The sequence below is a fragment of the Penicillium oxalicum genome, chromosome V (assembly GCF_001723175.1).
Source record: "Penicillium oxalicum strain HP7-1 chromosome V, whole genome shotgun sequence".
NCBI classification, from domain to species: domain Eukaryota; kingdom Fungi; phylum Ascomycota; class Eurotiomycetes; order Eurotiales; family Aspergillaceae; genus Penicillium; species Penicillium oxalicum.
The window spans coordinates 2737752-2762573 of record NC_064654.1 but is presented as its reverse complement, the minus strand read 5'-3'; the positions used below and the strand labels follow the sequence as shown (position 1 = coordinate 2762573).

At 51.5% G+C, this 24822-nt stretch overlaps 6 protein-coding genes across 6 annotated transcripts; 3 read left to right on the top strand and 3 right to left on the bottom strand.

Moving 5' to 3' along the window:
- Positions 1–380: 380 nt before the first annotated feature.
- POX_e06978 (uncharacterized protein) lies at positions 381–567 on the top strand (the record flags this gene model as incomplete). Its single annotated transcript, XM_050115790.1, has 2 exons — positions 381–438; positions 521–567. 2 exons carry the CDS (start codon positions 381–383, stop codon positions 565–567), a joined length of 105 nt encoding a protein of 34 aa, XP_049968250.1.
- Positions 568–6786: 6219 nt separating this feature from the next.
- On the bottom strand, positions 6787–7143 carry POX_e06977 (uncharacterized protein; the record flags this gene model as incomplete). Its single annotated transcript, XM_050115789.1, has 1 exon — positions 6787–7143. The coding sequence occupies one exon, from the start codon at positions 7141–7143 to the stop codon at positions 6787–6789; it is 357 nt and encodes a 118-aa protein (XP_049968249.1).
- A 1816-nt stretch (positions 7144–8959) lies between these two features.
- Positions 8960–11227, top strand: POX_e06976 (uncharacterized protein; the record flags this gene model as incomplete). The annotated part of the gene is made up of 1 exon (XM_050115788.1): positions 8960–11227. The coding sequence occupies one exon, from the start codon at positions 8960–8962 to the stop codon at positions 11225–11227; it is 2268 nt and encodes a 755-aa protein (XP_049968248.1).
- Positions 11228–12290: 1063 nt separating this feature from the next.
- POX_e06975 (Small COPII coat GTPase sar1) lies at positions 12291–13579 on the top strand (the record flags this gene model as incomplete). The annotated part of the gene is made up of 5 exons (XM_050115787.1): positions 12291–12309; positions 12597–12700; positions 12961–13066; positions 13149–13448; positions 13539–13579. The coding sequence occupies 5 exons, from the start codon at positions 12291–12293 to the stop codon at positions 13577–13579; spliced, it is 570 nt and encodes a 189-aa protein (XP_049968247.1).
- A 1776-nt stretch (positions 13580–15355) lies between these two features.
- POX_e06974 (Serine/threonine-protein phosphatase PP1) lies at positions 15356–16809 on the bottom strand (the record flags this gene model as incomplete). Its single annotated transcript, XM_050115786.1, has 4 exons — positions 15356–15451; positions 15561–15860; positions 16049–16450; positions 16633–16809. 4 exons carry the CDS (start codon positions 16807–16809, stop codon positions 15356–15358), a joined length of 975 nt encoding a protein of 324 aa, XP_049968246.1.
- A 3161-nt stretch (positions 16810–19970) lies between these two features.
- On the bottom strand, positions 19971–22470 carry POX_e06973 (uncharacterized protein; the record flags this gene model as incomplete). The annotated part of the gene is made up of 2 exons (XM_050115785.1): positions 19971–22340; positions 22429–22470. The coding sequence occupies 2 exons, from the start codon at positions 22468–22470 to the stop codon at positions 19971–19973; spliced, it is 2412 nt and encodes an 803-aa protein (XP_049968245.1).
- Between the last annotated feature and the right edge of the window lie 2352 nt (positions 22471–24822).

Sequence of the window (24822 nt, the reverse complement as noted above, 5' to 3'; positions counted from 1 at the left end):
CGCACAGTCTCACCAGGAAGAAGGGGAGAGAGAGGGAGAGGCAGTGTATCTCTTGGCACCCGGACTGGACGTGACTCCCGCCATTGGCGACAGGTCGTCGCTCTGGACCGGCAGGGATAAAGGGATTGCGAATCGTGGTCTCTTCCAAGGCTTCTGCTCTTGCTGGACGACTCGTACGACTGCATTGCATTGTCGTCGTAGGCATGCTTCCGTGTCATTGAGGAGGGTACGGTGGTCAGTGAGGGATTCGCGTCGACCGTCACGATTTTCCCGTCGGACGCATATCTGACTGCCTGGAGCACTGCCCTGCTACACTCAAACATGAGCGCCCTCCTCGATCCCCCTTGTTCCCGGACTTGGCAAAATGAGGTCCTACCAATATGGAAAGCCAAGCATCCCTGTGGAATGCCGACGGCGGATCAGGGCAGTCCACAATTGGTATGTGCGGTTTCAGGACAGAATTTAGGCCGAGTGACGGGGCAAGACCTGGCTTTTCAGAAACTTCATGTTTCCCATTCAGACAAGGCAGGTAATGCGTGGGAGTATTTTACTGCTCGATCATTTTGAATTGAAAGTTTCGTGTTCTCTTTGAGGGGAGAATATTCAGAGTCAGAGATGTGCAGTGTGACGATGTAGGAGTTCCAACTTGACTTTGCCCGAGGACGAGTCATCGACTCATTTCTAGGGGACCAAACTGACCTCACAAAAGATGCACTGTGGCATTTTGGGCCTTTCGGCATTGAAGATGAGAAACAGCCACAGCAATAGCTCCTCCATAATGTGCCTTTGTGTGCGTATACCGTGCCCTGCTCTGGGACGAAATACAGTATTTTGTTCATCGCGAGAGGGCTGTTGTGTAGAATCTAGATGTAACACGGTCGACCTTTTCGGTTGAAGGTCTCCCTGAACTAGGGCACTCACATTATAATGAAGATGAAGGAAGGGTGTGGAATTTTCCTACTGAATCCATTTCTCCCATTTTCGCCGGGTCCACTACGCCCGTGGATATCCATTTGCGTCGATTCGGACTGAAGATGCGAGAGGAACTCCTACCGTGTAACGTCCCATTTCCTACTGCGCTCACCACTAAGGATATTCACCACATCTGCTTTACGGACTAAACATAGGCAGTCCTCTTACTCGGTCCTCAAAAGGGATGCTTTTGTCTTTCCTGGGGGTAAAATAAAATAAAAACTATGGACTCGCCAACATCAACAACTGAACCGGCTTCACAGAAAAGACGGAGAGAAGAGTCTTTCCACAAAACTCCGAACACTCCCATCGAAACCATGCGAGTCGCAGTAGAACAGCCGCGTGCCAGATTCATCGACCCCAACCCGAATGGCTTACCAAAAGTGTTCCACTCGTCCGAAAGGAGCAGGACTGGATTACTCCTTCGGGAGTCTCTTGCAGCGCGAGACGCGAAAAATACGAAATGTTGCCTATCAGCCAAGCTGTAGCCAACCTAAATCACGAGTCTGGCGCTGATCCGCAACCCGATCATACTGAATTCCACTGATTTCCAGTGTCATCTGAGGATGAACGATGGGTAATTCCGCGTTTCTCCGTAGCACTGGGTTCAAGTTCAGCTGCAGTGAAGGTCAAGTCGGTTAGGCTGGTACTTTCTGTGGTGATATTCTTTTGTTTTTTTCCCCTTTTCTGATTACTCCTCGTATCTTTCTTTCTTTTTCTTTTTGTTTTTGTCAAGGCTTAGTTTGGCGGTTCCTACGGTGGTAAACCTCGACTTGGCTTTGCTCCTGCATCTGCGGGCTGTGCGGTCCACGAGTGAGATAGTAGAGAAGAGGATGATTACCCATCATGGCCACATGAGGAGTCATGTACTACAGTCATTTGTATGCTACCGTACAACTGGACAGCAGGACTAAGTTCTCTCGAACTGCTCTTCCTTCATCCGATTCGCACCGATCCTTCCATAAGCCCGTTCGATGCACTCCTCCTGCAACTCCGCGACAGCTCACAGACCGTCATCTCCAACCCCCACTTACCCCGGTTGTGCTCCGGTCAAGAAAACTGATGGTTGAGTGATAGTCTCTCAAGCATCCAGTCATGATTGGTATTATCCTATTGCATCCTCTGTGGTATTCAGGTTCCAAAATTTCGCCCTGAGATTACTAAAAGATGGACTTGAGTCATGGGCCTCCCCCCCCCTCTTCTCAGCATCTCCGAGCCCATTGATCGCGGATCCCAAACAAGGACAGCCGTGCTTCGGAGATCACCTCCGTCGGAGAATCATCGGCTCACGTGTTCTCTTGAGTTTTTGTGAACGTCGACCGCTGCTTGAGGCAAGATGGGTGAGTCGGAGCACGGAAGAAGTACGGAGAAGGACAAAAACCAAAGAGATCCATTAGAGTTTAGACTTTGTGGTCTTCCCGCTATCAGGACAGTGTAGGCCAAAATATCCCGTCAGCCAAGGGTTGATTGTAGCGATATTGGAGGTGGACCGGGGTATACAGCGGGAATATGTACACTACTGTCTTTGCACAGTATATGAATCAATCCTCGGAGCTTTGAAAATCGCCTCATGTTTTTTCCCTACTAGATTGAAGATTTCTCGAATCTTCTGACAGACAACAAACTTAAAACTCCGAAAGGACTGTGAAAAACACGTCAACAATTACGATCAATGTATGTATGTATCCGCACCGGTATACTTGTACGGTAGGATACACCGTACCGCAACCCTTGGCCCTAAAAGCAGACAAGATCGTAGATCCTCCAACATCACCAAGTTCTGCATCCATTCCAGTCCTCATGCAGTCATCTTCTCAAATCCAATTCAACTCCGTCCTCCGAAGGGCCCCACTTCCCCCCCCCCAGTTTCACCCCGTCTTGTCTGGTGCCACGAGCACAACACTGGCCCGCTTTAAGCCGTGTTAGTCTCTTGGCGTCCTCAATGTATCTTGCCGTGGACGGAGGATGGGCGATCGGGGGATAGAGGAAAAAAAGAGATGATGGATGGCTTGAAAGGTCGCCGCAGAGAGGTCGAATTCTAATGCCTTTTCACTCATGTGTATGGTTTGCCATCAATTCTACATTGGGGGGGGGGGATCGACAGGAAGATGGTGGGGTGGCGGCTGCGATGATTCGGGGGAAGAATATCCTTGGGCTCTTCTATTCTACCGTCCATGTTCAAGTAACACTTTTGACGGGGAGCTTTTGCCACTTTTGCCTGTTCAGTAAAGCATCTCTGTATGATGCTCATGTTAAGCGCGACACTTAAGTCGCTCAACTTGGGGGGCTGGGGTTGGGACAGGGGCTGGGGCCGGGAGCTGAGAGCTTTGGTACATCAGACGACGTAGTCACTCTTTGTACTCACTAGAAGGGAATAGCGATGCTGGCAATTGTATGTACATTGGTGTACCCTTGAAGCTCGAGATACAGTACCAGACTGGGGCCATATACATGGCCTCTTTTAGCTTCTCTCCTGACCACGCGGCGAATCAAAAGTGTCTACGCAAATGCTGCTATTTTAAAAGTGATCATCCAGCATGTTGATAGATTGACACTGAGTTGCTGAAGGTGACCTTTTCCGTAAAAATGACAAACGACCCATGCAATTTCCGAGGTAGTATATCAATCTCCGGAAATGAGGAGAAAATAACAATCATGCGAGGAAAGCCGACCGAGTAGATGAGGTGTCTTTCGACGTCGGAGGTACCGCTTGTACCTTATTGACAGTACTACGTACCTTTTTGAATACTGCATATGAAGGTCTGATGACCAAGTGGCTACTTAGGAGTATTGTCCAAGTAACCAATAGTCATGACTACTACTGACTGGCTTGACTACAAGGGCGCCAACAAATAATGGATTGTACATTGGCAGTCAGAACCAATCGACTCCATTTCTCATAAAGGAATGAATAATCCAAAATACAATCCTAGAGGTACCTATCCTCAATCGATATGATTGACAACCCACTTATTTTGCTGTCGCCGCTTGGTCCACAACTGACTCCCGTCCTCCAGTCCGATCGTGCTGGGGCTGCAGTCGGTAAATAAAACCAGATTCTACATATATTTACCGAGCTTGAGCAGTACTATAGGTCGTCTATAACATAACCCACCGCCTCAGAAACTCATCCAATAGCAACCCCCTCACCAAGTCGTTCCTCTCAGCCACGCAACATGGGTCACCTCTTGACAAGCCCTGTTCGCGGATCACTCAGACGCTGGATGATGGCCTGCACAGCCGTTTACTAGGCAACAAGCTTCGCCACGATTGCAAACACGACGGCGGACAGTGCTCGTGCGGTTCGGTTCACGGACACCACACGTCTGTGGTGTCTAATGTCCAGTCATGATCCACGCATCGCGCAAGGATCATGCCTGTTCGCGGGTTCTGTACAGAGATGCAATGTGGGGTCGATCTTCTCGGATTCGCAAAGCTTGTCAAGATCTCAACGCTAATTTGGCCCTCGACTGGATTTTAACTCGTCGGGCGAGAACATGAGCGACGGCTATGGTCCGTTTCATGGATCTTCCTCGACGATCATGAATGAGTAGTACAGTCAGATTGTACACTTGCATCTTTTAGTGTCCATGAGATGTATTAATTTGAAGCGCGTCAAACTGCAGCCCCCACTCCATCGATGAGGTACTGTCCACCATCAAAACTCCACGTTTTCCCTCGGAGATTCGTAATCCCTATGTAGATGCCAAACGTGGCCTCGGGCTCCCAGCCGTCGACACGTTTCCCGGTTTCGACTCCTTTTCTCTTTGTTCAAAAAAATTCTTGCTCTGTGTTTGTAAGATCCGTCAGTGCTGCCCAACTGACAAATCTTTTCTCGTCGCGATGGAATGCGGCTGATGCCGTTCTTGCGGCTGACCGCTTCTTTTCCAGCGCCCCGGCGGGCTGCCCTTTGCCCGCCGTCATCCCGTTCTCTGCTTCAATTGATGGCTGGGTGGGTCACCGAATGGTTCACGTCAAGAGAGAGAGAGAGAGGGGGCCCGATGGCTCATGACGAGCACCATGGTCCAAGTTCCTTTTTCTTCTTTTTTCTACGGGTAAGGCGCACCTTGGATGTCCTCCATTCTGGGAGGTGACTCATGAGGCGTGAGAAAAAATCGGTCAGAGATCCAAACGTAGCTGTTTCCCCGATCCACCTGCGAGCTCACACCGGATCCCGTGTATCATACAACAAGAGGGCTCTGCTCGATTGGGATTCAGAAGCATACATTTGTCGGCTCCAGGGGCTGTGTCCAGTCTTGAAGCCCAACATGTCCGATGGAAGGATTGAGACGGCGACAACTTTTTTTTTGGGACCACGCGACGCGGCCGAGTGGTGGATCGGGCAAAATCCCAGCCTTGATCATTCGTGATTTCTACACAGGACGAGGCGTGACTGGTGCTTGGCCTTGCTGAATGACGACGCATGTTGGAAGAGATATCGCTCGGAGGGACACCGCAGGAGCCAATGGTTGATATGGTCGCGCCAGTTGAAGAAAATCGCGCCGCTGATTCGTGTTACAATCAGGCTGGGATGAAGTTGAGAATGCCAGAAAGGGTGATCGTACCAGTCACTTCACTATGGCGTCCTCTGATCTACGGCAGGGGCGATGAAAGGTAGGAAATTAGTGCTAGTGCATAGCTGGTAGTGCAGGTGGGATGGGCTTGGCAGTGTATACTGTACAGTCCAAGACGCATCGACGATCTCCGTGATAGGAGTTGGGGCTGGCGCTTGGACGCATCCCTCTCTCTAGTCAGCCCCTAAGGCCCTTGATCTGATCGAAGTCGTGCTAAAAGGGAGATGAAGCGAGACAACTTGAATAGATTCAGTAGAAGGGGAGGGGCTGAGCTATTTTTCTCTCAACTTGAAGTCATTTCTGAAACTCGTGGAGTTCAGCACACAGGTTTCGAAACGACGTTATGTATAGTGTAGCACATTGTCATGCATAATCCATCTTACTGCAACCTACAGATGATAGGGGTAATATGTTCAGTATCGTCTGTTCTTGCTCATCAGACCTTTGAATTTCAACCCAACCTGATCGTAACCTTCTTTGAATCTCGCATGAGAAAGTGTCATCGGGCTTAAATCCTCTATAGAAATGAGAGGTCATCCAATCATATGAAAATCTTAGGGTTGTACCTCTATCATTCACCGAGAAAAAAGACCTGACAGGGAGCCACCTCCCGAGTGTAACTTACGTCAGAGGTATCCGCATTGGGTAGAAAGATGGTCACCCCCAAAGTCATCATCACCATTCAGAACGAGTAGTTCCAGCGCCGGTAGTGATAATATTCCAATGTATGACAGCTGCTGCATTTGCGCGTCGGCTTTGTCCCGAGACTAGAGGACAGAGGTGGCCTCTCTGGGACCAGGACAACCCGCCCCAATGCAAGTCCAAGCGCGCAGAGCGCATATCTAGGGAGAGCGCCAATCAAGAATCCCGGTGGGACTGCGCTATGTATTATTGTGTAATGTAGGGCTCAAAGTCTGTATTGTATCCGTGCGCCCGTTACTATCGGGTGTACTAGGGGATTTACTCGCAGTAGTGCCTCGTGTCGGTGCGGAGAAATCAACGTTGAAAGTACTGTACATTAACTAGCTTTATGATGTATATCGAAGCAAATTGGACCCAGTTAATTACGATAAATGAATTTGACTTTATATACGCCTGGTAAATGAACCGAGACAGAATAGGGTTCAATTGTCAGGACTCAGCCGAAAAGAACTTTGTGTGCTGGTTCCAGTCTGATCGAATCCGGTTCGAGAGGGTTGATGATGTCCCACCGGACCCCAAGAGGGCTAGGGTTGACAATTCACCGCCGACGTCCATCGTTTGCAGGGCAGCTGGCGTTGCCGAAAGGGTTCAGGTACAGGCACCATCTCCTATTTGAGGGGGGCAGATTACCCGAGTCCAGGACGGTTGGATACGGCTCAATACCACTGATCGGCACCCCAGTGGCTTGAAGTGACGTCGGATGACGGTACGGGTACGGCCGTTCCCTCGTGGCTTTCTGAAACTCGTGAACAATTGTCCTCCTGGATTCCAGTTGCTTTACAAATGGTATGTCACTGGGGGCCGGACTGGCAGACTCTTTCCTGGCGGAGGTTGAAAGATTGCCTCGAGCAACGTGGCTGAGATCGCTGGAATGCGGAAGATAAGACAGATTCATCGTGGCATCTGAGGATCAACGGGACATATGAAGGGGGCTTTACGGGAGAAAGCAATTTAATCTATCGTAGTACAAGTTCACATGAGTATCGTGTCAAATGTGTTGCAACTTACTTAAAATACCCCTCGAAGAAGAAATCTCTGTTGGCTTCCATATAAACTCACTTCCTGCCCTTCTTTTCCTAGGACCGGTGCCGTTGCTGTACAAAGTGTGGGATGGTAATGTAAATACTATGACCAAGTTCCTGGTGTGTATTCTGTGGACAAAAGACTGGAAATTTTCCCCCTCAGCGCCAATGGTGGTGCCTTGAAAGGGTATAGTCGGTATTGCAGTAAATGCCTCATAGTCCAGCAACTCACCACCGCACCCGTGGTTGGGTGCGGTACTGAGAGGTGCACAGTAGGCCTCAGATTGTTAATAATGTACCGCTCTGACACTCACTCCACCGTCGAGTTTCATTCATGGTAGCAAATCAACACTAAACGAAACGGCACAAGCCTTGTATTGTATTGCAGTGACTCAACTTCTTCGCAGCCGTAAAGTTACGATGGTCGCAATGCGTGAGAATGACACCACGATAATTGTCAAGAGGAGCCATGGAAACTGAACAATTCATTATGAGATCATGTCCGTATATGGGCTTGACTGAAGGCAACGGATGAGGGCCATATGTAATCGCAAAAAATCCCGAGTGCGAGAATGCTCAAAAAATATTATCCATCAATATCCAGGGCGCAGGAACCATTAATACCCCCCCCCCCCCCCCCCCCATATGGAGTAGCTCGCAAGATGCATACTGCTATTATCCCTGCATGATGCAGCAACCAAATCAAGCCAGCGGATGAAGAGTGGGGGTGTGCAGCCCATGCGATGTGCAGCACTCACGAAACAGGAATAGTACAATTTACGTATGGCCTCGGGGTGATTTGTCTAGAGTGTGAAAAGTGGGTACTTAAAAAAAGGCGAGAAAAGCGCGTGCATTGAATAGAAGGGAAAAAAGAGGTAAAGAAAATAAAAATTGGAAATGTGAAAAGTTTTTTTCCTCTTTCCGATTTTTCCCCTCCATTTTGGTAACAGACTAATCTGAATGCGACCATGCCGATGTGCCCGTATGGTAAGCATTTGGTTATACAGTGATGGTCGTCATTGATGGGAACTTCATGATTCTGCGGGCTATTCATAATAGCGGTAAGTATCAGACGGCACACTGGAGCCCATTTGTTCGGTTACAGCCAGGTTTGGTCACATCAATACTGTCGTCAACGGGCCTCCCACCAAAGTGTGCCCCCTCTCTAACGACCACACGTCTGTGACCACTTTCAAGACAGGCTATCTATACCCTCTTTTCTCACTTACTTCCTTCACTTCTCACTCTCCACTCTGCATACACCGCGTTTTTTGTCGCCTGATTCTCATTTCTGAATCTCTTTCTTTTCACCTTTCTGCTACTGCATCCCTGAAAGCCTTGCCCTTGTACGAAGGCTTGGCACTGGGGCCGGAGGTAGTTGTGCAGTGTCTCGATTGGGAGTGGCCATTCGAAGAGACAATAATTGTTCTTGGCAACTGTCCATCCTCCTCGATCGTGCAACTTGGTCTCCTTTTGAAGATGATAACTTCCATATCATAGCCGTTGTCCTTCTTGGGGACTTTAGCTCTGCCCTCTGGGTTGTTCGATACCGATCTTTCCCATCAGTATCGAGAGAGCATTGCCGCTGAGCTAACGGTTGACTTGCACCGGATCATCACTTCGATTCTCGCCACCACCGTCAACTATCTATTTCAGAATTTCCCAAGTTGGACTTGAATCAACACTAAAATGGCACAACCCCGCGGGGAAAACACCTTCTCTTTCCAAAATCTTTTGAAGATGCTTGTGGCGCCAAATTCCTCCACGATGCCAGCCCATGGCGATGCGGACCTGGCTGAAGATGTGGACGAGCCTCCTGAACCGCGTCTCATTCACGAATCCTCCTCACAACACCAAGGCCACCCAACTCTCGTGCAGCCCTCGATCCCACATCACAAGGAAGCTACCTCGCTACTTACACGCGCTCTGAAGAGTAGCCCGGAAACCTCTCCCACCGAGCGATACTCATCCTTCCATGACTCCGCCTACACCTACCGTTCATACCCGCACAGCAATATCAGTGGTATCTCCACCGCAGAGCTGACCAGCGATGGTGGACTGACCAGCCCTTCCCTCTCTAACACCCCAAGCCCACCTTTGCCCCCCCAGATAATGGGGAATACTGCTCCGTTGCACGGCAAGAGAAATGGAAGTACGAGAATTATGATCGCCAGTGGCGACGAACCCACCGTCGAGGCCAACCTGGGTCGTAAGCGATGCATCAGCTTCGCATGCGGTCGCCAAACAGCCACTACCAACCCCTCTAAGCCGACTTCGTCCAACTGTCCTTCCGGTCCGGATCAGAGTCCACTTGAGCCTCCGAAGCGAAAGACTACTCTCACTTTTGCCTGCGCCGATTACAAAGCATCTCCTGCCCGGGAGCGCTCGCAGACTCGAAAGGTTTCCTTCCGACCTCGTTGCCGTGGCTCCCCAGCTCCCGTGGCTCGCAAGTCTTCTCCGGAGCAGACCGAGGGGCCTCAGGCAAAACAGCAACCCAGCAAGGAGAACACCCTACTTCCCAAGAGTACTTCTCAGGCTGTCACCACAAGCGGACTAGGCAAATTCGAGGAGTCCGAAGCTACCCGATTCCATGAATTTGCCAGCTCGGTTGACGAGGACGATGAATGGGTCATCAAGTCAACTGACCATCTCTCCAAGAAAATCACTCTCAATGACTGCATGCAGAAAGAGTTTGCGATTCGCAAACTTGCACAAGAAGCCGAGGAGGAGGCATTGGATGAAGAGGATGACGAAGATGAGGATAACGACGACGAAGACGAGGAGGATGACGGTGAAGACACTGAAGAACTTGCTGATGACGATTCTACTGTGCACTTCTCTGACGACGATGGCAACGAGTCCGATAATGAGGCAGGATTCGCCGACTCCGACGACAGCGACGACGGCGGTTCAGAGTATGAATTTTGGGCCCCCTCAGCCGTGATTCCGGAACCCAGCAGCCAGCCTCTTGACATTGTTCCTCCGACGATGGAACGCCGTGCCTCGAACACTTCCTTCGACTCGATGACTGATGACCATCATCCGAAGTGGTTGCCTGCACCTGTGCGGAAGACTGGCCCTCGACCTTCTAAGGCGCGCAAGATCATGCGGCCCGGTACCCCTACTCTCCCCGATGGCACTGACTTTGTCTGCGGTACCCTTGACGAAGATCGGCCCATGGAAGCTGCGTACAAGTCCTGTCTGGAACAACGGCGCCTGTCGAAGCAAATTCTCATTCCTCAAGATATCGATCCTAGCTTTCCAACTAGTGACCCAGAGGATGATGACGATGACCTTGAAGACATCTCGCACGGTGATTTCGACGACTTCGTGTTCGAGCCTTCCCGTGGTCGCGCAGAGGACTCGTCTCGCAAGCCCTCACCTCGACACTCTCCGAAGCGGATGACGTCGCCTCCGCCCCGTCGTGCAGGCCGAGTTTCTCCCAAGCGCTTCAAGTCTCCTCCACCACGCTCTCGGGCCTGTCGAGCCAAGTCTCCCTCGCCTTGCAAACGAGCAAGTATCTCCAACGAATTACCCGTCCTGGAATCTTCATCGCCTCAGGGGCTGAATATCAGCCACCTGGTCCAACGTCCCCATCTGGCACGTACCAAGTCACTACCTCGCACGCCCAATCCTTTCTTCACTCGCCTGGAAAAGTCTCGCACTTGGCAAAACATTCCTGCTCTGTCCGAGTCGCCTGAGTTGGACCGCTCGAACCTGCGTGAGATGCATGCTCGAGGACCTATTGACATTGTTGAGGGCCTTGAGCAAAAGCGTCAGAAGCGCAAAGAAAAGTACTGGCGTCAACATTGCCGAAAGGCCGCCAAAGAGCAACTGAGCCGACGACCCATCCCCGGTAAGGGAGCTGAGAGGATGAAGGAACTTGGCTTAGAAGTTGCCGAGAGGTGCAGAGCGTATGGCGTCGCTCAAGACACTCAGCTTGTCCTCTCCGTCTAGTTTACTCTGAGCGACACGCATCTTGCCTCCTGCTGGAAGCTATTCAGAACCCTGCTCCTCCTATTTACCCTTGGAAACCCCCCTTGTTCTCCTGCGGATCCTGTGTATACACCCCAACGCGGTTCTGCCCTCCATGGGTGATTTTTCACAAACTCCTCCACTTGCGCCCATTTGGGTGCCTTTCACTGTCACATACTTTTATTTTCAACCTTGCTTCCTGATCCAACCGTTTGATCACGTTGAGTCTGGACTCTTCCAAGGATTTTCCCCCACCAACTACCCATTTTCATTTCCTTCCCACGATACCCTTTTCTAATCCTTGCCGGGGAAAGAACAAATTGATTTTAAACCTCTATTTTCTTCTAGTCCATCTTGCTTTCCCTTCTTTTGCTCTCCTCCTTTGAGTATCCTTTCCTAGTGCATCTGCTCTTGCTCCCATCTGTTGTCTAGAACTTCGCCCTTGTTTTCCTTTTGCATGGTTCCGGTGCGAATACCCCCTTTGGCCACATTTGCTACATTATGGGCAGGAGATTTGCTTCGAAGTCACAGATTGGCGTTGTCATGATATATCCTTGTGCTTTTTGCTGAGGTGGTCTCTATGCGTTTGAGAGATGCCTTGTTGAACTCACTGCAGATATCGGCTTCACTAGGAATAGGCTTTAGCTTTTGAAAGGGCAATCCCTACCAAATGGCTTCAGACACCCATGTAGGAAGTAACCTCCCGTCGGTTTCTCGGCATAAGCACAGTTCACCCTCGGCAACCTGGCAGGAGTCCTGTAAATTCCAACTCGAGTAGACACTGATCCGTCAAAGTTGGCTACAGTCCAGGTTCCGTGGTCAAGTGTGTGTGTCGTCAACTACGCCATTATTGACTCCTTGTGGCCTCAGGCACCCAAGTCACTGGCCGATCCCGAGCCCAACCTCAACCTGGCCTGTCTACTTTGCCTCTTTTCTCCCCCTCCTCTCCAACTGTTCGCCGCCCACGTCCTACGTAGATCCTGTCTGCACTGACGAAGCTTCATCCGAAAGACATTGAGCTGCTCTCTGTTAGCCAATCTTCGCCATGTGGATCGTCAACTGGTGTAAGTGAACCAACCAACTCCCATAATACAGCTCGTTCTGTTTTGCCGCTCCCGAGAATCAAAACAATGAGGTCGGATGGCGACAGGTGTGCTTTGCCTGCCCGGCTTTGAAATGCGCTTCTTCAGGTGTCTTGGAAGATTTGGCGACTACTCACAAAGTGCACGGTAGTCCCTCGGACTGCCTGGGAATTATACCGCGGCTTGGAGGCTTATCATGATCAAGTTGGCACTCTGGAGGACGTTTTGGCTAACGAACTGCTTTTCTTTTTGACTTACACCGGGTACAGTCTACGACATTCTGGCCTCGCTTGGTCTGTTGAACAAGCACGCCAAGCTTCTTTTCCTCGGTCTCGACAATGCTGGCAAGACCACCCTGCTTCACATGCTGAAGGTGAGTTTTTGGTGGATAATTGGAGCTGGGGGGCGAACAGCTGCGGAAAGGAGGAACTGCACGAAATACTGGCTCGTGATTGATGGCCAAGCCATCGCGGCTACTCGTTCACTTGCGTCGGGTGTCTCGCAGGAAAGGCAATGGATGAGGTCGGGGTAATCTTGGCAGAGTTCAAACTGAGCAGAGAAACGGATAATTGGATGCCAGCTTGCTTGTGCTAAGGATGATTTCAAACTGACTTTGTGTCTGCTATTTCCTAGAATGACCGTGTGGCCGTGCTATCCCCGACTGCCCACCCCACATCCGAGGAATTGGCGATTGGTAACAACCGCTTCACCACCTTCGATCTCGGTGGTCACCAGCAGGGTAAGTCTGTCGCGTGTGATTCGATACTTTGCAAAACGATGTGGACGGGTTGATTGACTGTGACCTTTCGAACGCTTTTTAGCTCGCCGTCTGTGGAAGGATTACTTCCCCGAGGTGAGCGGCATCGTCTTCCTTGTCGATGCCAAGGACTATGAACGTTTCCCTGAGTCCAAGGCCGAACTTGACGCTCTTCTCGCCATGGAGGACCTCGCCAAGGTTCCCTTCCTCGTCCTCGGAAACAAGATCGACCACCCCGACGCTGTATCGGAGGATGAGCTGCGCCACCAGCTCGGTCTGTACCAGACCACTGGCAAGGGCAAGGTCCCTCTTGAGGGTATCCGGCCCATTGAATTGTTCATGTGCAGTGTTGTGATGCGACAGGGTAACGTGTTCCCATTCACTCGGTCCAAGGACCTTTTCTGTCTCTTCAAGCCATCAGGAATCGCATGCTGACTTTCCCTTCCCAATCCAGGATACGGCGAGGGTATTCGCTGGCTGTCTCAATATGTCTAAACCCTCACCTTGCGAAAAATCCAAATTATTCGCGCCACGACTTGCCTGAACCCCATTGTCCCTTTATAGCCCGTCTTCACGCGCTTATTTTCGATTGTCCTATAATTCTGTCGCTCCGCATTGACAATTTGAGCCCGGAACTCACGCCCCTCCACCACATACACAGACACCCAACCTTTTGCCACGTATGGTCGAACTTCGATAGCATCAGATGCGACACTCTCGCGAGACGCCTTGCAGACACTGGGCGAGGAATACTTCCCGGTGTTGCGTGAGTCAACTTGACCTCTCTGCCAGGCTCAAGATACAGATTCAGTCCTTTTGATTTTGGAATTCGAGATCCCATTCCTCTGGCTTCTTGATTGACGTGCTTTCCCCCTCCTCCCCCGAATCTTACTCCTCCCTCTCCACCAAATTCACTTGTTCGACTAAGCTCTTGTTTTTGCCCTTTTTGTGTGTCAGCCCAGTGTTATCTACAACTTAGCCATCGTGCCGATGATCTTTTCATGCCTCGCAATGAGAACAAGTTTTCTTTTTACATTTTGTCCAACGCGCTAGAGCCCGTTATGTCCCCCTTCCTCCATTCTGAGAAATGGATGCGTGTCTCGGTCTTATTTTGATCGAGTGTCGTGGGGAGCATTCGGCCTTATGAGGGGGTCCACGGACGGCCTAGACCCCGGGGGGTATTGATCAGTAGGTCTCAACTGTAGACACGAAGCGACTTTGTAGCTCACAGCGCCGGAGTGATCAGGAAGACTACTACAGCACAGTGTAGGAGGCACTGATGATCTGCAGTCGCGCAGAGAGCATTACATGTAGAAACTATTTCAAATAATAGCATGTTGACGTACAAATGAACAGATGCATTCCATTGATACTGTGGAAGGAATAGACACGAACCAGGACAACCAACGAGACGAAAAGATAAGAAGCAGAGCCCCAGGGAAATATGGGGTTGAAAAAAAAACAAGAAAAGATCACATAAGACCTGGCTTCCCTGAACCGAATCCTTTACCACATGTAACATGTCAGGCATTTCCCTACTCAAGATGAGACGGGGAAATGAGAGCAACCAGTGGCAAAAGTAGAATACAGGTTGGGAAAGGCGGGACCCAAAAAAAAGGAAGAGCTCTGCAAGAGGACGTTCGAGGAGGGGAAGGGGGGGGGGGGGGGGGGGGAAAGGAGAAGATGTAAATTTGTGAGAAAAAAAGGAAAAGGTCACAGAGGGCATAGAAAACACGAGAGCACCATCCATCCAAGAGGTGATGTAGTACATGTACGTATGTTGATCGCGTGATCCGGAGCCGGCCAGAAGAAATGACATGGAGAAAAGACAGGCGAGGAACAAAATCATATCGCACGCCGAGCCAGCCCCACAATTGAATATCGTTAGAAGAGGGGAGGAGGGATATTATCGAAATTGTCGAGAGAATGAGGAGTCATGGACGGGGAAGATGGGTCGAATTGTGGTGACATGGGCTGGACCCGGACTTTGATAGAGAAAATTCCTCGGTCATTCATCGCTTCGTGGGAGGTGGTTATGAGCAGGAGGGCGGAAGTTCGCTGCGGAGGCTGAAGGAAGAGGCGTAGGACATGGCTTGGACATGAACAGCGGCTTTGGCGGATGGCTTCGGCGAGGAAGAATGGTTGAGTTTGGACGATAGGCGATCATTGAACAATGAGGGGGGGGTTTGTCGCAAGGTGAAAAGATGGCTTATCTCCGCCCGAACCTGCTGTAACATGGAAAAGCTCGTATTGATTCTTTTTGTCTGTGTTTCACTTCTTCTTTTGCTTGCGCGGAGGGGTCATGGATCCGCCGGAGCTCATGCCACCGTAAACGTACTTTTGTTTCTTTTCGGCTGGTTTTAGGATCTGCAGAGGGGAGAGCGAGAATTTGGTCAGAGATGTTGGAAACGGGTGGACAGGGAGAGAAGATTTCCATGGAGACAATGATTGGAAAGAGGGAACACGGAAAACTCACCTGGAAGGAGCAGAGCAAAGACTCGTCGACACTCATCATCGCACCGGCATTGTCGAATTCACCGCAGTAGTTGGGCGCACTGAAAAGCGTGACCAGCTGACGCTTTGAGAAGAACTCGTAACCATCCTCCACCACCTGATGCGCGCGGCATATCAAGTCCATGTCGTGTTTCTGAAGGAAGCGCGATACAACGTCGGGGCCAAATGTGAAGGAGACACCGCGGTCATTCTCGCTCCACCCAGTGATATCCTTGTCCGGGTCAGACCACAGGAGGTCGCAAAGCAGACCACAGTCGGGAATCTATTTAGATCTGATGTCAGTGGCTCCATCTCACCAGATGTTTCGATCAGAGCAACGATGCCGTGACCGCCAGAGCGTGGTGATTTCATTCGTGTGCTTGTGAGAGGCACCAATGTGGTGAATCCAAGGACACACCCGGATGATCAAGACCAAAAAAAAAAATTCAAGAGGGCAAGAGAGGGGCTTACATCAGTAGGACGCATGACGCGACGGATCTGCTCCATGGAGTTCAGATCGGGGCTCAGACCACCGTGCATGGTGAAGATCTTCTCGTCAATGATGGCCGCGATGGGGAGGCAGTTGAAACAGTCAGTAAAGGTCTTCCAGAGCTTGATGTTGTATCGTCGCTTGCACTCGTCGTAGAAGCCGTAGATACGGTTGATCGAGGCACACTCGTGGTTACCGCGCAGAATGAAGAAATTCTCGGGATACTTGATCTTGTAGGCGAGCAGCAGACAGATGGTTTCCAGGGACTGCTTGCCACGATCCACGTAGTCACCCAGGAACAGGTAGTTTGCCTCGGGAGGGAAGCCACCGTACTCGAACAGACGCAGGAGATCATAGTATTGGCCGTGAATGTCACCGCAAATCTATCGTCAATCGAGATCAATCGTTAAAAGGACGCGAGATCGTCATAATAACCGCAAAGGGGGAAAATAATCAATCGCTCGTGTGTTCTGGAGCGCAAGCCCAGCCCAGGACTGAGGAGTGCTTCAAAAGGGGTGGAAGAGCGTGCGGTTGGGCTAGAGAGATTTTGTCCTGCGAGACGTACCTTGATGGGAGCTTCGAGTTCCAAGAGAATGGGCTGGGAAATGAAAATCTCACGGGCCTTGGTGCAGAGGAAGCGAATCTCCGACTCCAAGAGCTGCACCTGCTTGCCGGGTCGGCTGCCCCTCACCTCCAGGAGGCGATCGATGATGGAATCCAAATCCACTTCTTGGTCGGCCATGGTTGGCAATCTCTACCGGTTGACGGGGAGAAGACGAGGAAGAAATTTGGAGGCGCGGCGGGAGGACCGAGGTGAAAACGAGAGAAAGGGAAAGGAAAAAGAAAAGAAGAAGAAAAAAAAAGGCACGCGCAAGGGGAAGAAGATGACTTCCGAGGGCGGAGGATGAATTGATGACGCGGCAGGTGTGTTTCTGTAGCAGAGCTGAGAAGGAAAAAAAAGATGGCGATCCGTTAGCGATGAGGACAGAGAGACCAGGATGATACGCCGATATTGAAATTGGAAATTGGGCAACAAAGGAGGATGGTCCAGGCGCATCGTCTCCGATAGAATTTTTTGTTGACCTTGGCCCGGCGACTTGCGGACCCCGATCGTGTGATGGCTGGACCCAAGGCGAAAAGGGGAGGCATCAAGTGATACAGAGGGAAAAGACACATACCGAATGTCACTTTTGAGAGATAGAAAATGTACTGGAAGAAGGCGCTGTGGCCGAGGGGAAGGGTGGAGAGGCGTTGGGTGGATGAAAAGGAAAAAGGATCTGGTAGGGATGCCGAACGGAAGAGAGGGGAGAGATGTTGACGAGCGAACCCTTCGGACACTAAGCGGCCGACCGAACAGCGAAAATTGACACGATCAGGGGCGGGGAGTCCCAGAAACGATCTCGAGACTCGTGCAAGCGATCAAGTGTCTGGAGAGGACTGAAAGCGTGTCTGAGGAATCGATACAACAGCCGGTGGGGGATGGAATTGGGAGCGAGCTCTGATGAGGAGGAGGGGGAGGGAAGGCCGAGTTGAGCGATCGAAGTTTTCCGGGATGGCGGTCGACCAAACACGACAAAAGCGGGTTGCAGTAAAACGCGAGTCCCGGACCCCAGACAATCGTGGGCGCGGTTCTGCCAATCTGGATTCACACTGCTACGGTGGGAATGTGTGTGTGTGTGTGTTTGATTCTGTGAGGCGTGGCACTGGTCTCTAAGCACGAGGTAGTCTATCTGTTGAGAGTGGAATTCTGTCTTGGATGTTCTCGATGGAGGTTGAGAGGAGGAGAAGAGAGGAAGGCTGAGGCGGGACTGGACCACTTTGGAGGGTCAGCGAGTCACTGGATCACTTGGTCACTTGGTCAGAACCCTGACGGACTCTGATCAACCCCCCGGACAACTATCTGACCCTGTCCTGCCGACTGGAATACCTGCTTCGATCACAGCTGGAGGACTCTGATATCCTAGAAATCCTCCAAGAAGAGAGAGTCTGCTTCAGAGGTGGGAGTTTCTACAAGACTCTGGATTGTCTACACGCGCCCTCGATAGCCCCCAAGTCACAGGCACATAAAAGACAATCTTGTCACTACTTCCTTGCCGTTCGAGCTGATTCCGGCCTCGTCTTTTGGTTTTCAAAGGCAGTAGTAGAGCCAGCCATTTTGAGGAACGGATTGAAACAGCCCTGCCCCGTAGGAGAGTAACAAACGTGGTAGATCTCTCTTGCTGTAACTGCTTCAACTTGGTCTGCAGAGCGTAATGGCCAGAATGTCGTGTCAAGTACCATGCACGAGGCCCGCTACCTACTACCAGTTACGTCCCCGGGGGGTGTGCAATACAGGGAGTGAAATCAAGAGAAGCACCCAAGATGAAATATCCCATCCGTCAATTCACGATGAGCTTTCCTCGTCATCCATCTTCTTCCCTCGCTGTATCCGCTCTTCAATTCTCATTCTGCGCTATACCTTTCCCCTTTCTATTCCCTACCCCAGTCTGATTCGTCGAAATTGTCGAAAAGAAGGAGGGAGTTTGACTCGCCATGCATGCAAGACACCCGGATGGAAATCTATACAATTTCCGACAGTTTTTCTCACGGAGCTATTCAAGAGTCAACTCTCCGAGATGGCTGTGGCAGAGTGGGAATGGATGAGAGAGAGGTACTCGCCATATTGTACACTGTACAGTACCGTCCATTGCTGAACATCCACCCCGTCGCCGTACCTCAATTCGCCTCCAAATGTCCATCACTTGTCCACGCTGCCACCACCAGTATCCGAGAAGGCGTCCGCCGCAGCGTCACCGCCAGGAGGGGGCAAGCGCAGTGACCGTCGGTTGAGACCCTTCGCCATCCCCAGCCCTGGGAGGGGCCCTAGCACAAGGCCATTGTGCCAAGTACATCCCGAACAGCAATGTCTAGAGGTAGACAAGGTCCACCTCTCCCCCTCCTTCCCCTTTGGAGTGACTGCTGTGATGCCTGATACATGGTGTGCAGGGCTTGTCAATGACTCAAGGCCTGCATGGCTAGATTCGGCTGTTCTCTAGAGGGGGAAAAGGGGGGAAAGCGCGATCCGGAAATGTCCATCTACAATATCTTGATACGCTTGAGAAACCCGGACGAATCCTGAACAAAGAGACTGGAGAAGATTTTTTTTCATTCCAAAATGGCTAGTGATTCATGACAGCCGTGATCATCAGAGAACAAGGTGAGTGGAAAGGACGAGGTGAAACTGAGCCACGTCGGAGTAAAGAGAAACAAAAAAAAAAGAACACCACCCCGATAGCCGAATTGAGGAGAAACACAAAAGGGGAATAAGAACTGATGCCACCAACACCTGCGGTTTTTGAAAACAAGAAATCAAGTAGTGGGAGGAACGGGGATCTGAGCAGAAAGATCCCCCTCTCCACCATGTAGACAGCGCGCTCTAGTAATTGAATCGTCTTTCAAGGGGCCGTCCCAGAATATCACTAAGTGGAAACAGGCGTGGGAAGAGGAAGTGTTTTGGAGCCATGCACCCCGAGGGTGAATAGGCCGAATTAGCCAGTGGATAAAGAGCTGGCTGCGTGGAGAACCAAAAGGTCAGGAGATCACCACGGGGGATCGGAGGAGTCTGGCCAAAGCGGCAGATGAGGGGGAAGAAAAAAGAGACGAAGACTCCCGAGAAAAAGAAGAAGGGGTGGAAAGATCGAAGCCGTAGGGCCGAAAATGTGTTCATACATCCAACCCACCATTTGTCGTAAGTCATTCAACGCCGGTAATAATGCAGAGGCGAGGCATGGGCTAGCTCATGTGGAGAGGCTTAGACCAGCACATTCATAAGGTCAAAGAGGTATCGAAGAGAATAACTCCTCGAGAAAAGGTGTGTAGAAGGGGGGGGGGAGGGCTGTGGAGGAGAATATGAGTCATGTCGGATCAACCGCTCAAGGCGTGGCCTCCGCTCAGAATCGCGCGGCCATTGACACAAAGGGGCGTGGGTGAAAGCACGGGATGATCCAACCCTACGCCGGGCAGATGGTGAGGACCACCATCTTTCTGTGCGTTGTCCCAGGGATGGTCACCCAGGACGGAAATCCAACTGTGGCCAACTTCTTGACGCAGAGCTTCCAATTGCTGCCGGCACAGTTCCTGATCCAAGGCCCAATCTTTGCCAGAGGCGATGAGTGGCAATGCATTAGTGTGAGAGCTCGGGAATGGCGCTTGCTTGACTGGGCTTTGGATGCTGGAGGAACCCGATGGGGTACCACTGTCCAATTGCAATTGATGCTCATACGGGGGCACAACGGTGCGGTCCGCGGGATTGGCAATCTGCTGCACGGGTAGAGGGGCAGGGATTGCAGGGCCCGGGTGACCAAGACCGTCGGCAACGAAGGGACTATCAGTCGAAAGGTCGACGATGCGACGTCGCTGGGCTTTCTTGCGCCGGTGAGTCCCACTTCCCCCCTCTGGGTGCATTCCAGTGTCAGGGGAGCCCGGGCCATCTTTCGGAGGCACCGGTGGCGGCAAATCCACAGGCGAAACCGTCTGAGTGGGCTTTTGCACAATGGCAGACTGGTCAGCGGCGCTTGAGCGGACAACGGGAGCGCCTTCGGGCTCGGCGACACGCTCGACCAGCTGCTTCCGCTCGGTGTATCCCGGACCACGGCCGTCAATCACGATATCCTCCGAGTAGCCCGGTGTGCGCCGGAAAAGATTCATGATGACGATGCGGTAGTTGGAGTGGGTCTTGACGAAGGGGTTTCCGGAGACCCAGATCTCCCGTATCTCAGGGAGACTGGTCAGTCGCGCCAATTCCGTCGGATCCATCAAGTCGTTGTCACGGAGATCCAAGCGTTCCAAAGACAGCAAACGCTCAATGCCAGCCAGCGAGCGCAGTCGGTTGCCCCGCAAGTTGAGAGCGGTGATGGCAGGAAGTGGACTGCGAGTGAGGGAGTGCAATGACTCGATCATGCAATGGGACAAATTGAGCGCCCGCAGGGCCACCAAGGTCGACAGGCTGTCGGGTACCTCTGTCAGCAGGTTTGAAGAGAGATCGAGGGAGTTTAGGGTGTTGGCCACGGGCGCCAGGCTGGCAGCCGAGATGGAAGTCAAGGAGTTATCCGGCAGCCCCAGATGGCGGAGGAAGCGCCACTTTGAGGGAGGAAGGACACTGGAGTGAGAGTGGGCACCGCCGGATGCATCACTCGAGTTGGAGCTGCCCGAGCCTGTGCGACGGATCCGAGATGACTGGCCACGGTTGTGACGGTGGTGACTGTGCTTGGTGGAAGGCCGAGTGGGAGAGACGCTGTCGGCACGGTACCGGACGCGGGAACCCTCGGAGCCCGCTCGCATCATGGGGACAGCCTTCGGGCTGGCGCTACTCGCAAGGGCATTCTCAGCAACCGGGGAGCCAGGCGCCGAGATGGAAGTCTGGTCCGAAGCGGACATTGGGGGTGGTCCCATACTGCTGGTCCAGCCCAAGGGTGGTGACTGTTGCGACTTGGCCGAACGACGACGTCGCTTATCAACATCATCCAGCACGATGCGGGTCAACAAATCCGCCGGATCTTCCAAGTGCCCTCGCTTGATGGTCAATGTACGTAGCTGCTCCGACAAGCGATCCCAGCCGTAGAACGAGCGATAGTCAATGTCAATGATTTCCAGGGCGCTCAAATTCTTAAACGCGTGCAGAGGTACCGCGGTATCGAAAGGGAACTCTTCATATCCTCGAATCAGCCGGGCGCGGTGATCCGGAGCCAAGCGAAGGCAGGGAATTTTGGTGAAGGCTGAATAGAGGTACTTCAGGTCGGCTTCGAGGGCCACTTTGGCCTTGTCGGATTTGGAGATGGAGTCCTTAGAGCCGAGGCCAAAGGAGGACCAGAGGCCACTCATGCCAGACATCACACTGCGAACGCTGGAAACGGAATGGATCGATGCCCCATCGCCCTTGGATCGCTGTGGTTTGTTCAAGAAGGACACGTATGACTGGGAGACCTCGGTGTTGATGTTCTCAAGTCGGACATTCATGGGCCCGACGGCGATAGACAAGTCCTCGAAACAGGAGAGGAGGTAGAAAAGATGATGAGGCGTGAGGGTCAACTTTGCGGGTTTGATGTTTTGCGAGGTGAATTTCAGCGCGCCAAAGGACAAGGCAGCCGCCAAGGTGAGGGAGGTGGAGGTGAAGGAGGTATTGGCGCTCGTCGGGCTGGTCGGGGACTGAGGGGCGATGGCATTTTTAGACTGGCGCCGAAGCTGCAAAGCATTCGCAAGCGCCTTTTCGTGTGTTCGGACAAAACTGGCTAGGTTCTGGAGGGAATGAAACGAGTGCTGTCAGTCAAATGGTCCCCGAGGTGAGGTGGATGATTCCGCGGAAGTCTGTTGTCCCCTGACTCACTTTGATAAAAAGCTGGCCATCTTCAGAATTCAGCTTCTCCATGATGGACATCAAATTCGTTACAGCGACAGAAACGTCCGGAGCACTCTGAACATGGATTGTTCAGCAGACAATCTTGGACAAGGCCATCGTGGTTTTTTGAGATGCCTATCAAATCGGTGCGTTGAAAGGAGAGTGTCGTCGGAGTCGCCTATGGAACAAGACGTGTCAATGGTGACTGGGAAGCCTTGGGGTCGCTTGATGAGCGGGCTTGGGATCGACACGACTGCGGGTTTCGAACCAGCGTGCCGAGGGACAACAATGAAACATCACCTACCTGATTGAGAAAGGAGTGTAGCAACCCGATGATAAGATGACCTGGAGGGATTGTAGAGAAGGTCGAGGATGTAAAAAGGAGGGTTGGGTGTAGGTTGGAGGAGATGAGGTGAGGTGAGGTGAGGTTTTAGGGGGGGGGGTTCCGGACGGAAGATAGAGCCTGAGAAAAAAGTGGCACGGGGTAACCGCTAAATAGATACGATGGATGTCCGATGATCGATGGGGAGAGAGACAGATTTGGGGGAAAGAGGGTTTGTCAGGTTTGAATGAACCTACACATGGTACACTTGTACAGTGTGTACTTCAAATTAGAACTTCACCTCTGACTGAGAATTAGGGGGGACAGTATGATATACGGTCGGAGCCCCCCAAAATTCCCAGATTTAAATTGGCACATTTTTCTTATTAACTTTATTTGACCTCTTTTTTTGTTTTTTTTTTTTTTTGTTTTTCTTTTTCATTTTTCGTTTTCTTGTTCCTTCCCGTGGCCGACGGCCGACTAAAGTCTCTTCGGGCTTAGAGGGGCGGGCATCGGAATTATTTTGGGGGGATGCACCATGAAATGCACCCTCATTATGACCCGGCTCAATACTACAGTACTACACAGGACGGCGTACACCCGTACACGGAGTATTCAATTGTCGTCGGTGATACTGATCACTGCCAGTACTTATTAATCGTGCCCAGGATGAGCTTGTTGATCAGTGAAACGCAGTTCCATACAGATCTTGTCGCAAGGATGCTCTCTGCACGACGCGATTGTTTCGTGGGCCTCAATCGTTGATCCCCGTCCATTTCTCTAAAATGATTCCCGACCCGGCAGTCGCTCAGATTTGTTGTGTATGAATGGCAGCGGTCGCCATCCCGACAACATGCTGGCCAACCAGTGTGGTGGTGCACTCGATGTCACTACCCTCGATCTCAACTCCTCGAGACCACCCGCTATCGTTGATTGACCAGCAATCTATGAAACTAAATGTGAAGTCTAAGAAACACGGAGGTTCCATGGGTGAACAGTGGACACTGGGGCATTATCTGTAACCGTTGGTCGGCGTACCACAGTTGCGAACTAACGTGACTCGTCCAGTCCCGATCATAGGCTGCCTGTTCGTTATCGTGCAGCAACGCCGAGGTTTCCGTGGCGAGCCTATCGAGAGGTCGCATTTGGGGGGTGATTCGCGTCTATCAGACTCTCCGGTTGGTGTGTGATATCGACCACACGCATCTTCCTATCGAGGACATGCACTCGCCCTGGATCATATGATTTAATGGTTCCTCTCGTAATGCCAGTACAACTGAAGAGGGGGCTGAGGAAAAGCCTGGTGGTCCACTCATGTGAATAGTCACTCCCCATTGTGTCCGATGGCCGACTATTTGTTTGACCTGTTGAGCCATCAATGACGCTCCGAGGTATACCTCGTGTCATCTGGGCATTGGGGAGGAAAGAGAGAAAAAAAATTGGGATGGGCCACATCCTGAAGCCATTTCCTCGAGTCAGGAAGCGTCTATCCATCCCGCTATAAAAGCGGGTCTTGCCTTAGTCTCCTCCTTAGCGCCCTTTTTGTAGACAAGTGCCTTTGATGCGTTCGATGTTTCCACTTTGGTCCGTCCAGGTTGACCCCTCCACTCCGATCGACACCAAGTGGGAAAGGGAAAACAAATCATCGGCTTGCAAAGAGATTTCTAAAATGGAAAAATAAAAATGGGTGGGAAGAGGAAAAAAAGAAAAGAAAAGAAAAGCAAGAAAAAGAAAAAGAAATCCGAATGGAAAGGAATCACAACAATCGATCATCCGATGAAGTTATTCAAGATTTCCTTGTTCCCTTCATCTTGGACAAGCCCTCTAGGAATGAATCCATGGATTCGATCATACCCTTTCCTGACCGCTTGTGACCTGGAGGGCTATCCCTTTCGTGAACGGATATCCCAGGCTGACCAGGCCAGCTGAGTCCCGGGTTCGGATCAAGACGAGCAAAGGAAAATACCACTGCTCGCACTTCTCACCAACCTCCCTGGGACAAGCCACACACCACAGACATCCTGAGTGGGAATGCCGCAGTTGCCCCGTGCTCTCAGGCC